Source organism: Tursiops truncatus, chromosome 9 (assembly GCF_011762595.2).
Source record: "Tursiops truncatus isolate mTurTru1 chromosome 9, mTurTru1.mat.Y, whole genome shotgun sequence".
Classification (NCBI taxonomy): Eukaryota; Metazoa; Chordata; class Mammalia; order Artiodactyla; family Delphinidae; genus Tursiops; species Tursiops truncatus.
In genome coordinates this window covers 30,058,901-30,073,713 of record NC_047042.1, presented here as the reverse complement: position 1 = coordinate 30,073,713, position 14,813 = coordinate 30,058,901, and the positions used below count along the sequence as shown (strand labels likewise).

Sequence of the window (14,813 nt, the reverse complement as noted above, 5' to 3'; positions counted from 1 at the left end):
ACCTTTTACCATATCAACCATTCTAAATTTACCTCTCTAAAATCTAGTCTTGACTAATTTTCCTTGGCTTCTATTAATTGGGATTGTCCCGCAATTTAAAAATGAGGAATAGCTACCACACTTCCCTCAAGAAATGGAGTACCATACACTGCCAGGGACCTCAAAAGGAGAGTCACAAGATTTCTCTGGTGACTTTATTTTAAATCTTCTCATGAGTTTGGCATGACTGAGGAAATTAATTTATGAGACGTTTCAAAGTAGAGCTGTTGAAAACCAAAAGAATATAACAGAGCCCCCTTTTGGAGGAGAGGAAACAAAGATATTGAGAAACTAAAAGTCTAGGCTTAGGTTAAACAGAAAAGGAATGGGCGCTAAATCCTTCGGATTCCTGCTATGTGTAGGATATGCTGTCTACAAGACGTTCACCCAAGAGACAATGACAAGATTTCCTAGCTAACGAACCGAGAAACTAAACAATTAACAAAATGACATGTTGCCATGACTTGCAGGGCCTTAAGTATACCAGTAGTATCTTCCCAACACTGCTACCTACTCAACAAACTAGATGAGAGGATGACTTGGCTTGATTCTGCCTTCCTTTCTCTTTCATGTGCATCATTTCCAAAATGAAGTTTTTAAATCAAGACCCTGAATTTTTCACATTCAGAAGGATGTGGGTTAAGAGTCCCTTGTTAGAACCTCCAAATGAACTCTCATGTAAATTGTCCATGTATCCTAGCGTTTTATTTAAATAATTAAATAATTTCTGCATCTATGAAAAAGGTTGAAGTTAATTAAAAATAATGGAAGTGTTCAATTGGTTATTTGAGATATTATTACTTGAACATCACTTTTACTTAAACACAGATTAACTGCTAGCAAAAGATGTACTTGGGCTATTAGTCTGTAACCAGTATTCAACAGGAAAATTAAAAAACAAAGCTACAGGGTGATCATGCCTTTAAAAATAATTATTGAGGTAATAAATAACCACTCCAAAGATATTCTCATTTCCTTTAAAAAGAACCAGAAAAGCAAATCACATAGCAAGAAGCTAACTAGCCTACATTTTGAAGAAATTTTATTCAGGAGAAGAATTATGCTGTCACTAACAATTCTCTTTTTAACGTTGCTGACAAGTGTAAGTGTATAAAGTGCTTTCAATTTTATATGTTTTTAGTAGTTGACTTTTTACCAAAGACAAAGTTAAACAAGCTTTTCAAAACTTATTCCCAACCCATCAATCCAACTCTAATGCATTTTAGGCACAGAAATAAATGATGAAAGTTTGCTAGACTAAAAGATCTGCTACTAACCAGCTACGTGATGTCTTTCCCACTAAACTGCCTCATTTTCAGCAACTTAAAATGGCCTGTGATCTCTAAGATCCAATGTTATTCTAAAATTACTCTTCTTTATTTAACTTAGACACCTAACTTAATATTACTTTAGATACCTACCTTAATATTTTTTAAGGTATCTAACTTAAATAATATAGTCACATCATGCAATATACTCGTGTTTTGCTTTTATTTTATTTTATGGCAAGATGAGACCTTCTAAAAACAAGAACTAAACTTTCCAAAGTGGTTCTCTATTTAGTAGTGGCTAATGACACATCATCTTTTGATAATATAAAATATAAATGAATCTGTTAAGTGACTTCCTTTCTCCACCCTTTGTATTAGTACTTCGCTATGTAAAGAGCCAATGTAAGACTGGTCTCACAAGCTGAAGTTTTGTTAGTGCTACAATATATCACCTAGATGATAACAACAAAGACTATTACCTTGGAGCTGCTATTCATCTAGACAAGCAATAAAATACAGTCCCATTTTAATTTTAATAAGCTACTCTGATATTGCAAAAGTTTCAGATACTTAAAGGAAACTGGTTACTTATGGATTTATTGTTGCCAATATATTAATATTTCAGTATTTAACTTTTCACTGTAAATTTTATAGCAGCAATCCTAAATTTCTTACTGCTAACTTATGAAAATTAGTTTAATATTTTCTACTATCTTTTTACTGAATAGAGAAAATTCCCATGTCAACAAAAGGTCAGAATCTTTTCCTTTTAAAAAGTACTACTATTAGTTGAAGCTTATATTTATTAGACAACCCAGGTTTGAAAGTAAAATTACGACCTTGATTAATTTTCTAGACAAAGTCTCATGTTAATGTTTTTTAAAAAAGAACGAATTTAAACACTTTAAAAAAACCCTTTAATTACACTTTCAGCTGATCTGAAGAAATCTGAGTGTAGATTAGATACTCAACTGTACTTAATACTGCTAGCTCACTACATTACTTAGAAGGTGCCTCAAGTAAATCATTTAGCAACTATGAATCACAGTCACTAATCTATAAAATGTAATTACTACGCTCTGGTACTGACAATTAATGTCTTGTTCACTGGTAAGGAATTGATCACAAACAAACATCTAAAGTATGTATCTACACCATAAAAATTAGTCAATTCTTAATCTTCCAAAACAAAAATTATTAAGATAACCAGGTTCACCAAAAATCTGAAAACTGAATTTTACTTCATAGGCTTTTTTATCCAGGTAATTTTACCATCTTTCCAAGCAGAGTTCAAAGGTTTTGTTTTTTTCTTCCACCAGCATTTTTTAACATAAAGCTTAGAATACCAGTAGACTGAATTAGAGTACCGAGGGCTGACGTCCACACAGAGAGCCACGCATAAACGTGTAGCCCTGAAGAAATCAAGAATAATGTGTTTCAGTAGTGATTAAGGTTATACATAGGGGACATTAAATTGTTTAAAGGATTGGTTGTGGGGATCAGGATTGAGGAAATGAGAAGACATTTGTTTTCTACTTTCTACCTTTCTTATTATAAGTAATCTTTAAAAATAATAACTATGTATTTCTTTTCTAAGTGAAAAATATAATAAAAGGCTAGGTCATTAGCACAGAGGCCTAGCAGGGCTTTGCATACAACAGGAACTCAATAAAAAAGTTTTGAGTAAGTGAATAAAGGCATATATTCTATCTGGAAGAAAGGAAACTAAGGAATATACTTCCACTAGTGGTTCAAGAACAGTGAAACAGTTACTGTTGACAGCGCCCGTGTATGTTTTACTGAGTAACTCTGGAAATTCACACAGCTTCCCTGAGACCCAGTTTGCATGTAATACAAATATTACTACACAGCACTTATAAAACTGAGAAAATAACCAATAAGTCTTATATTATAATAAAATATAAATAACACAGAGATGCATGATTAATAAAATTGTGCTTAAAACCATGAAACTTAATAGAAATATAGAGGGGTCATGTAGGAGAAGGAGAGCAAATGGATTATTATATTGTGTGGATTCACAAAAAGCTTTTGATTTAAAAATTAGCATAAAGCATAGTTCTGCCCTCTGGATTAACAAAAACAAAAATAGAAAGCTTTGCAAAACCCATGCAATGTACTAAGAAAGATCACTTAACTGATACAGCCCTCCCCAGTAAGTCAATTCCATGCTGCCGTGCAGCTCAGTGGCAGGAGGCATCACCAGCATAGAGTACCTTGAAGAGGTATTTGGAGATGAGCCAGCCATCGGCAACTTTGGGAAATCTCTTTAAAAAAAATAAACAACAACAACACACAGATATTTAAGAAACCTGACATCAAGTTTACAATAGCAAACTGAACGGCCCCAATAAGATGGCTACACATAATCTTGATGCAGTAAACATCACTTTTACCTAATAAATAAAATGAACTCAATGAAGATGAATTGAGCTGATGCTCTACTCAGCACGGAAATCAAGCTGGTTCCTGTAGCCTATTCTATTGGAGATGATAGGATGTCTTTAAGTCACAGAAATAAATGAGAAGCTATTTTTCCCTGTCTACTTTCACCTCCATTATTCTTAGCCAAACATAAAGAAGGCTGACTGAATTTGCTAGCTTTGCACCTCAAAATTTATACGATTGGTTAGAAAAATTACTCACTTATTGAACTATACGGCTTAGAAAGGTTTCAACTTTAAAAATAAATACACTTTTTTTCCTGTTAACTTTTCTAAAAGTTATAAAATTCATTTTGAAGAGCAGTTGTTTCTTTTTTTGGTCTAAGCAGAGTTAAAGTTTGTATGTCTTTTTTTTTCAGAATTATGAGAACAGCACTTAAATATCTAGTAAAATGTTCTTCAGTTTAACCAATGTTGCCTAAATGCCTACTTCATGCAAAATACTGTTTTTCCTACAGCTTCCAATTATTGTTTAACAATCACCATCTGGAAAAGTACTATAAATTCTTGCCTATGTTGTTTGGCAATTCCTATACAGGAAAACTCCAAAGCCAAATTTCTGAAGTCATATTCCCAACAGATGATATCTTTTTGTTTCATAAGCAAACACTGAAATCTCCCATAGGACATGGTTCCACACCTTTCCAAATACTTTATGAAACTAAACAAAAACCAACCAACCAAACACAGTCAGTAGTGTATAAAAAAATGAAAGGAAGGAGATATATATAGCTGTGCTATTGGTCACTTCTATGTCTCTACTATTCACCTCTATCCTCCTATTTGTATCACTGTAAATGAATATTAAATTTGGAAACACATATCCAAAAGGATCTATAACCAAAAGGTACCCTAGTTAAGCCCATGTTAAAACATAATGCTCTTTCTATAACTACAACAAACAAAATGAAAATCTCTCCGCATTAAATGGAAATCAGAACAGAATGCTTTTCAGTGAAAATATTAAGAATACCAATTCTTAATGTTTAAACCATATTTACTAGCTCTGCCTTGAAAGTTATGTATCTTACTTGTAGTCATTTACGTAATCAAAAGTTATCAAAGTAAAAACAATTTCCAGGAAAACTGTACTTAAAGTAATTTTACTTCAAAAAATGTATCAAGTAAAATGTATCATGTCCAGATTTATGTCATGGCTTAATCAATCCTTGGTACAAAATGGGAAACAACTACTGAATCTATTATGAAGCTCAATTTATAGTTTAGGTTTTTTTTTTAAGCTTTTAATATGTTAGCCTTTATGCCCTGGTTATGCATGTTATTTTGATCCTGGCTATGGAACACCATGTGAAAATTTTAACAATTAAAACATTTTCACTTATTTGTAGACATTAATTGCTTTAATCATAATTTAATATCTCACTCTAGGTCAGTTATAAGCAACAAGAAGCATCCAGACCAAATGACAATCCACAAGATTCCAAATTATCTGTAGTCAAATTTCAACACCACTGTCATTTTGTAGATGGGAAAGGAGAGGCCCAGAGAGAGCCTGCCTAGACCCAGCACACCCCTGTTCCCTGTAGCCTCATACTGATCTACTCCTTTGGCTACAGACAAGATCTGACACATGGAGAGAATCAGTCAGCTGGCTTTTCTGGTTGGATATGAGTTCTCACTACAGCCTCAGAAATAGGAAAAATAATGGGGCAGTAAACATGCACTGAGAATGAGGTAAATATTTTTCATATAAAATTTAAAGTCTTAGCTTAGTTGCTCCCCAAAATATATATATAAATGAACGACAAAGCTTACATTATTTCAAAGTGGCTCAAGGAGTGCTTGTTAGAAAACGTTCTCATTTGCAGTTGAAATTAAAACTTTTGTTTTAAAGTATACAATATTAAATATTTATTTAAATATATTTATAACATAAAATACATATCACATATAAAATATAGGATATTAATATATAAAATACATAAAATTTCTTTACATATTTAAAATATATGATGTTAAGACAGTTGAGATAAGACCAAATAAACTGAAAGTGTTTTGTTCAAGAACAAAATTCATTCAAATGTACCATTATAATTATATAATATACTGTGATATTAGGTGTTAGTTTCTGAAATTTCAGCCAAAAGAAGAACCTACTCAGAAATAGATATGCAGGGACTTCCCTGGTGGTCCAGTGGGTAAGACTCCACGCTCCCAATCCAAGGGGCCTGGGTTCAATCCCTGGTTGGGAAACTAGATCCCACATGCATGCCACAACTAAGAAGTCCGCAGGCCACAACTAAGAAGTCCACATGCCACAACTAAAGATCCTGCATGCAAAGATCCCACATACCGCAACTAAGACCCAGCACAGCCAAAATAAATAAATAAATAAATATTTTTTAAAAAAGAAATAGATATGCAATGAAAGAATGCTTAATCATACTGAAGATACCGTGTCTTCTGACTCAAAAAGTATATACTTTTCAAAAACAAATAAATGAAAGTAAATCAACTTTATAATCTTTATATTAAGGTAGAAAATGGCCATCATACAGAAAAGATTATTGACCATGGCTTTATTCTTTTTTTTTTTTTTTTTTTTTTGCAGTACACGGGCCTCTCACTGCTGTGTGGCCTCTCCCATTGTGGAGCACAGGCTCTGGACCCGCAGGCTCAGTGGCCATGGCTCACGGGCCCAGCCGCTCCGCGGCATGTGGGATCTTCCCAGACTGGGGCACAAACCCGCGTCCCCTGAATCGGCAGGCGGACTCTCAACCACTGCGCCACCAGGGAAGCCCCCTGACCATGGCTTTAAACACATGAATCAGCCTTGGTGATAAGACTGAATATAATTCTAATCCATAAATACTTATTCCATTTTTTCAAGTTAGCCCTTGTTATAACTTCAGCTTTCTAATTATTTTGATTTCTTTGATGACTGAGCTACATTATCATGATTGATAAAATGTGACAACTACGTAGAAGGTGAGTCTTTTGCCTTTGTTGTATTTAGTCTAATTTTCTTTCTCTCTGTGTATATACTCTGCTAATAAGGCTACAGGTAGATGACTTTATTTTTATGTGATCCAAGATGGATTCCTGAAAAGATCCCTAGATGGACTGATTTGTAAACTGACTGCTATTTATAAGGCAAATAACAAAACTGATTATAAATGATCAGATAGTAGGTCAGAATTTTCACAAGTTTTCTTTTTAAACTAGCAATACCAGATAGCATATACTCTCTTCTGTCACTGATAATAATAATGTGCAAGTTCTTATTGTTTGACATTTTGAATCTTCAACCATGTATTTATATGTAAGAGAAAAATCATTCAGTGAAGCAATATTTACAACTGCATTATGTACCGTAATTAAGCTAACAATGAAACAATATTATCTTCTTTTCTATGTAGCCATTTTCCATTTTTTAATAGCTTCTGAAATTAAAATTTAATATTATATATGACATCTTAAACTTTTTAAAAGTTTATTTTAAAATGCCATTTACAGGTAGATGCTACTAGGTACATTAGAAAAAGTATTTGGCTATTTGATTCAACAATTTTTAAAAACTGAGCCCCAAAATCATGCAAATATTTTACATTTGAAAAGTCATAGTGACTTGAAAGAAAAGGAACGTACGAAGAATAAAAATATTAGATTATATGCATCAACAACTCATTGAGATTAGAAAATCAGAAAGGTGTAGGAACTGAAATTATGATGCTTTCCAAAGATGAATTAAAGTCCATTAAATTGTGCAATCTTTTCCATGTTCTATAAAATGAGAAATATTTACTTCCTTTAAATGAGCAATATTTGAGCATTAAAAGTGATCAAAACTGTTGTTGAAATTATGTAACAAAAAATTTTCTCAAGAAAACAACTTTCCATTACTGAAAATAAACTATGATTTGATTATTACAAGTACTGTAAGTTGCTCTATGCTAATTTGCAAAAATCATAAGGTCAAACTGGAAATGTCCCATTATTCTTCTGGCAGAAACTCAAAGGGCTACAAACACAGATAAACAAACATGAACTACCATCAGAGACCATCAATTCCTGCTAAATCCAAGAATTCGGAATTACCTGGTAGAATCATAAATTTTTTTAACTCTCTCATATATTTAAAAAAAACACTAAAAATATCCTAGGCAATTTTATCAATAGTAACTATTATTTAATTAATCTTTTCATAATACTTTCCATGTAGTACTCCCTCTCAGAAGCCAAATCTAAATTGGAATTCTTGAAGGGGTTTTGAAAGTGAAGTTCATGTAAAATAAACTTGAAAAATTCTCCAGGGATAACAAAGTTTAAAACCATTAATAAATCTCTCCTTCTATAAATAAGAAAACTATTTAAATTTGGAGGTTAAAATGACTCCTTGAAAATTATGGTTTGGTTACAAAATATAAAAACTGTTTAGTCTGTATCTCCTAATAAGTACAAATATTTGAGATACTTTTCTTGCTCTTCACCCCAAAATGCCTACAACAAATACAGTTATTAAGAGTACTATAACAATCACATAGCTCCAAAGAGAAGCAAATAACCAAGTATGTGGGAATAGTCTGTTTCAGAATTTTAGACATTCAAAACCATATAAAGTATTACAAAACTAAAATAAGAAAAATATTTCAGACGTTTCAAAACAGAAATAAACTCTCAAATGAAAAATAAGAGTAAAATAATAAACTACCAATATTAATCATGTAAGAAGACTAATATCAAGGGAGAAAAAGGTCACTGATCAAAATGGGTTATATAAAAACTAGTTCCACATGATGTAAATAATTAGTTCTTTTCTATTCCAGAATAATTAAAAAAACTCACTCCACAAAAGAAGCAGGCTGGGCTTCCCTGGTGGTGCAGTGGTTGAGGGTCCGCCTGCCGATGCAGGGAACACGGGTTTTTGCCCCGGTCCGGGAGCATCCCACGTGCCACAGAGCGGCTGGGCCCGTGAGCCATGGCCGCTGAGCCTGCGCGTCCGGAGCCTGTGCTCCGCAACGGGAGAGGCCACAACAGTGAGAGGCCCGCATACCGCAAAAAAAAAAAGAAAAAAAAAGCAGGCAAAGGTCATAATAAAAATATTAGGAAAAAAGATGAATAACCATGAACTTACATTCAATCTCATTTGTAAATAAAAACAAATTAAAATAACAAAATGTTTTATATATTTCATATTAATAGAAGACCAAAAAAAGATATTTTCCCCTTACCAAATTAAAACTTAAAAATATTAATATAATAATATAATGAGGATATGAGAAAAATAACCACATATATTATTGTTGGTACAACCTTTCTGATAGACAATATAGCAACATATATTAAACATAACATAGCATATATATCATAATGTGCATACCCTTTAATTTCAGTAATTACAATTCTAAGAATTCATTAGCTATTATCATTAATATAAAAAATTTTAAATTAGAAAACTATGTAAAAAAAATTTTCAGTGATATATGACAGTATGTTTATGAAAGGGAAATTTGGTAAAAACTTTGGTAAGCAAAAAGGATATTAATTATGGTTCATTCATACAATGGAATATTATATATTTGTTTAAAAATGAAATGGAAATATACACACGGAAATAGAAAACATGCTCAAAATCTTGTACATCAATGTTACAACAGTACTAGTTATAAGAGAAAAAATGGAAACAATCTAAGTGTCCATTAAATGATTAATGGAGGGACATCCCTGGTGGCTCAGTGGTTAAGAATCCGCCTGCCAATGCAGGGGACACAGGTTTGATCCCTGGTCCGGGAAGATCCCACAAGCCGTGGAGCAACTAAGCCCGTGCTCAGCCCACGTGCCTTGAGCCCGTGCTCCACAACAAGAGAAGCCACTGCAATGAGAAGCCCGCGCACCGCAAGGAAGAGTAGCCCCCGCTCGCCACAACTAGGGAAAGCCTGCGCGCAGCAACGAAGACCCAATGCAGCCAAAAATAAATAATTAAACAATATTAATAATAAATTAATTAAAATGATTAATGGTTACACAAAATGTGGTGTGTCTATATAACGAAATATTAGCCATAAAAAGGAATGAAGTACTGGTACCTGTACAACATGGATGAACCTTGAAAACATGCTAAATGAAAGAAGCCAAACATAAAAGCCACATATTTTATGATTTGATTTACATGAAATGTCTAGAAAAGTAAATCCATAAGGACCAAAAGTGTATTAGTAGTTTCCAGGAAATTGTGGGGAGGAGAGCAGAGGAAGTGAGTGCTTAGTGGGTATACATTTTTTTTGTAAAGAAATTTAATTTTATTCTAAGAATTTGAAATAGAGGGATTTAATCAGAACTGGGCTTTCTTTTCTTTTCTTTGTACTTTTTTTTTTTTTTTTTTTACTTTGGCTGTGCTGGGTCTTCGTTGTGGTGCGCTGGGTCTACGTTGCGGCATGCAGGTTCTTCATTGCTGTGTGTGGGCTTCTCTGGTTGCGGCACACGGGCTCCAGAGCGTGAGGATTCAAGAGTTGTCGAGCGTAGGCTTAGTCGTCCAGCAGCATGTGAGATCTTAGTTCCCCGACTAGGGATCGAACCCACGTCCCCTGAATGGTAAGGCAGTTTCTTAACCTCTGGACCACCAGGGAAGTCCCTAGAGTTTCTTTTTTTTTTTGCGGTACGCGTGCCTCTCACTGTTGTGGCCTCTCCTGTTGTGGAGCACAGGCTCCGGACGCGCAGGCTCAGTGGCTATGGCTCATGGGCCCAGCCGCTCCGCGGCATGTGGGATCTTCCCAGACCGGGGCATGAACCCGTGTGCCGTGCATTGGCAGGCGGACTCTCAACCACTGCGCCACCAGGGGAGCCCCCTAGAGTTCCTTTTTAATGTAATGAAAATGTTCTGGAACTGACAGTAGTGATAGTTTCACAACACTGTAAATACTAAAATCCAAGGAATTGTACACTTTAAAATGGTTAAAATGGTGAACTTTATGTTATTTGAATTTAATTTCAAGTCTTAAAATACTAATAAAAGAAAATGAAATGGAAAAATATAATATGGCCAATACTAAGGGTAAAATACAGGTCATAACGAAGAAAATACACATATTGTCTATGTATATACATTCATATGTATATACGCAGATAATTTACATGACAGATATACAAAAAGTTGCCAGCTGCAATTATATCTGGTATTTCTGGAAGTTTTTATTAATACTTCCTATGGCTTTATATTTGATCCTCTTGTTATTTTTACATGGAGTAGGGGTAAGAGGGAAGGCCAAAAAAGACTGGCAGTCCAAGAACACAAAAAGTATATATATACAGAAAGGGGTTAAATTAAGGAATCGTGCTAGAGGTTTATAATTTTCTTTCTATCTTTCTTTTTTTTAAAACATAGTAGAACATTAACAAGAATACAAACAAAGTCAAGTAGTCTACATGGCCAGTATGGGCTAAAATCTTAAAATGAAGAAAGAGGTTTTTCAAAAGGCATCAGAAAAACAAGAAATGATAAGGGCTATAAGCTTAGAAGTAAATAAAAGTTTAGGAATATGATTTTAATCAAAAAAGCTACATAAGGAATATGGAAATCTGAGCGACACTTAAATTTTTCCAGTTACCTTTTTTGTTTTAACCATACTTGCTTTAGAGACTAAAGTTCTCTGTTTTTAGAATCTACATAGTTGTTTAGTTACTACCAAACCTTAAATTTACTATATTATATGTAGGTTAATTTTATTTCCTATACAATTTAAGACACTGAACCAAATTTACCATGCTACATATAACCCTGGATGTTTCAAGAATTTTTTGAATATTATGATTTCCTGAGATACAAAATCTGCTGAAGGTTTCCTACATTTCCAAGTATATAATGGAAGTACATTCCAAGTTCAAAGTGGCCTTGTCCACTGTCTAAAAGCCAAATTTTGGTAACCGTCGGAGCCACTTTCTTATCTATTGTATCATATTTTTTTGGCCGGAGTAGGCAGGTTTTATTGGGTGAGTTGTGTTCTTATGTTACAACAGAAAACAATTCAAGTCTCATTTTGTGTGCAAACCAAGAATCAAAAGTTGGAAAACCTTCAAAAATGAACAAAGAAAATTCAAAAGCCAAATGGATAGGTTTATCTTTACCCATTGTTTCTAAAAGTGTTATTACTACACTTCAAAAGGTGGCCTCATGGGGAGGTAACTGTTTATCATTTAAGTCAGGAAGAGCTTTGAGGTTCAAGCCAGTGTTCCTGAACAATGCTTAGGTATCATAACAGTTCAACTGGATTGGAGAAATTCTAAAATGTCAAGTCACAGGCGTTCTACCTTATTTTAAGAGTCTGAATCCAGATACTATCAGAGAAAAAAACAAAAACAAAAAAGTCCAAAAAAACCAACCCAGAGTTTAGTACTCTGGGGCTCAAGAAGTAGGAATTTCTCAGAGTGCTGTTTCCCAGCAAATATTCACTATGTGCCTACCATATCCCAGGCACTGTTACAGAAATGCAGGATACATCAATGAACAAAACAGACAAAGATCTTTACCCTAACGAAGCTTACATTTTAGCAGAGGTAAAGGAATATAATAAACAATAATCATAATGAGTAAATCTCGTAATATGTTAGAAGCTAAGACTTAAAAAAAAAAGTAGGACAGGGGCTTCCCTAGTGACGTAGCGGTTAAGAATCTGCCTGCCAATGCAGGGGACATGAGTTCGAGCCCTGGCCTGGGAGGATCCCACATACTGCAGAGCAGCTGGGCCCGTGCACCACAGCTGCTGAGCCTGCGCTCCAGAGCCCGTGCTCTGCCACAAGAGAAACCACGACAAAGAGAAGCCCACAGACCGCAATGAAGAGTAGCCCCTGCTCACCGCAACTAGAGAAAGCCCACACGCAGCAGCAAAGACCCAACACAGCCAAAAAGAAAAACAAATAAATAAATTAATTTTAAAAAAAAAAAGTAGGACAGGGAAAAGAGGTCAGAAGTGCTTGGGGTGAAAGGAGGAAAGGTGAGTTATAATTTAAAATATACTGCTAAAGCAATTATACTCCAGTAAAGATATTAAAAAAATAAAATAAAATAAAATATGCTGGAAGGGTTTAGGCTTCAATGAGCAGTTTTGAAACAGATGGAGAGTTAACCATTTGGATATCTGGGAGAAGTGCAATGGTGCTCTATGACAGCAATGTGTCTGGTATAGTCAAGGAAAAGGAAAAGACCCATGAGGCTAGAGCACACCAACTTAAAAACAAAAAAAGGATTCTCTGTACATAAGTATAATGGGGAAACAATGTTTGGAATCAAGATGAAAATCTAAACTGAATGTGAGTCAGCAAGCCCAATGTTAGTAAGTATAATTAGCAGATTAATTCATAGGAAATTTGATATATTCAATAGTATGTCATTATATTTGGTCATTTTTTCTTCAATTAGTAGTGTATTGCTAATTGATAGGCTTTAGTCCTCTACGATACTCAGAAGATTTTTCATTTTAATCAGTTATTTTCCATATAACCTTTACAAAATTCGCTACCGTATCCCATCCCCACACCACCTAGCTGAAGTTTATAAGATTCTTTTTTTTTCAAGATTGTTTCTGACCACTTTACTGCTAAATTTCATATTTTTCTTAAACTGTCTGGTCTACAATACACTACTATAATCAAAGTCACAGATGACATTTTAAAAAATGAAAATTTTTTTTAGACATTTGCTGTATTTTATAAGCATTTTAATGACTGTTAACTCTATGTGTAAATGATTGTTGAGATATTTTATACCACTATCTTGATTAGTTTTTTGGTGGACTGGAATATTTCAAATGTTCTTTCTTCCAGAAAAGTGATATCCTTCTTGATATTTACATATATCTTATGCTTAACATTTTTAAGGGAGATTAGAGTAATTTAATCAACAAAGAATTCAGTATGTGTGGGCAAGATTTTTTTTTTTTTTTTACAGGAAGCAGACTTTACTTCACAGCATTTACCAAAGTAGCATCCAGAGATGGTGAATAGACATAACATTTTCCTAGTGTCCAGAGATGGTGAATAGACATAAATATAACATTTTCCTTGAAAATAAGTTTAACAAATTTTTAAAAAGAATGATTAATGAGCTTCTTTTTTTAAATTGAAATATAGTTGATTTACAATATTGTGTTAATTTCTGCTGTACAGCAAAGTGATTCAGTTATACATACATACATTCTTTTTTTAATATTCTTTTCTATTATGGTTTATCATAGGATATTGAATACAGTTCCCTGTGCTATACAGTAGGACCTTGTTGTTTATCCATTCTCTATATAATAGCTTACATCTGCTAACCCCAAACTCCCACTCCATCCCCTCCCCAATGCTCTCCCCCTTGGCAACCACAAGACTGTTCTCTATGTCTGTGAGTCTGTTTCTGATTCATAGATAAGTTCATTTATATCATATTTTAAATTCCACACATAAGTGATATCATATGGTATTTGTCTTTCTCTTTCTGACTTACTTAATTTAGTATGATAATTTCTTGCTGCATCCATGTTGCTGCAAATGCCATTATGTCGTTCTTTTTTTTTAATTTATTTTTATTTTTTTCAATCTCCCATAAAAAATGAAATTTTAATTTTTATTTGAGGTACTTTTATACCCCTTTCTTGTGTGGAGCCTTCCCTGACCCATCCAAGCAGAAAGGATTATTCATCCTTTTGCACTACATCACCCTCATTAATAGTTCTACTATGACTCAACGACAATATTATACATCATTATTTCTTAATGTATCCTCCCTTTGCCCTCCAAAACTGAGTTTCATGTGAAAGCATGCCTGATTAATCTTCGTATCCCATCCCCTAGCACAGGGCCTATATGGACTGCTAAATAAGAGAATGAATGGGATAAAGAGAATAGGGTGTGTATGTGTGGAAAAGATTAGGGGAAAACGGACAAAAGAGGAGGGCATTAGTACAATGTCAAATTTAAAGCATCTGCTCCAGAAAAAGTATAGGGAACTCACACTATGACTCATTTCCAAAGCAGAGGAAAAGTGAGTTACATTTAGCCAAGAAACATGTGAAGGGCTGATAGTAAAGGAATTTTCCTTGGG

The 14,813-nt window shown here is 34.0% G+C and overlaps 1 protein-coding gene across 10 annotated transcripts in view; it reads right to left on the bottom strand.

The window, feature by feature from the left end:
* Nucleotides 1-14,813, bottom strand: part of RUNDC3B (RUN domain containing 3B) — a 148,231-nt gene that overhangs the window by 84,696 nt on the left and 48,722 nt on the right. For 5 of the 10 annotated variants that reach the window (XM_073809626.1, XM_073809630.1, XM_033862963.2 and 2 more), the window contains exon 3: nucleotides 3,548-3,598. The exons of the other annotated variants lie outside the window; for them this stretch is intronic. In XM_073809626.1, the coding sequence (XP_073665727.1) occupies nucleotides 3,548-3,598 (51 nt within the window). The remainder of the gene's footprint in view (nucleotides 1-3,547; nucleotides 3,599-14,813) is intronic. 10 annotated transcript variants of the gene reach the window in all.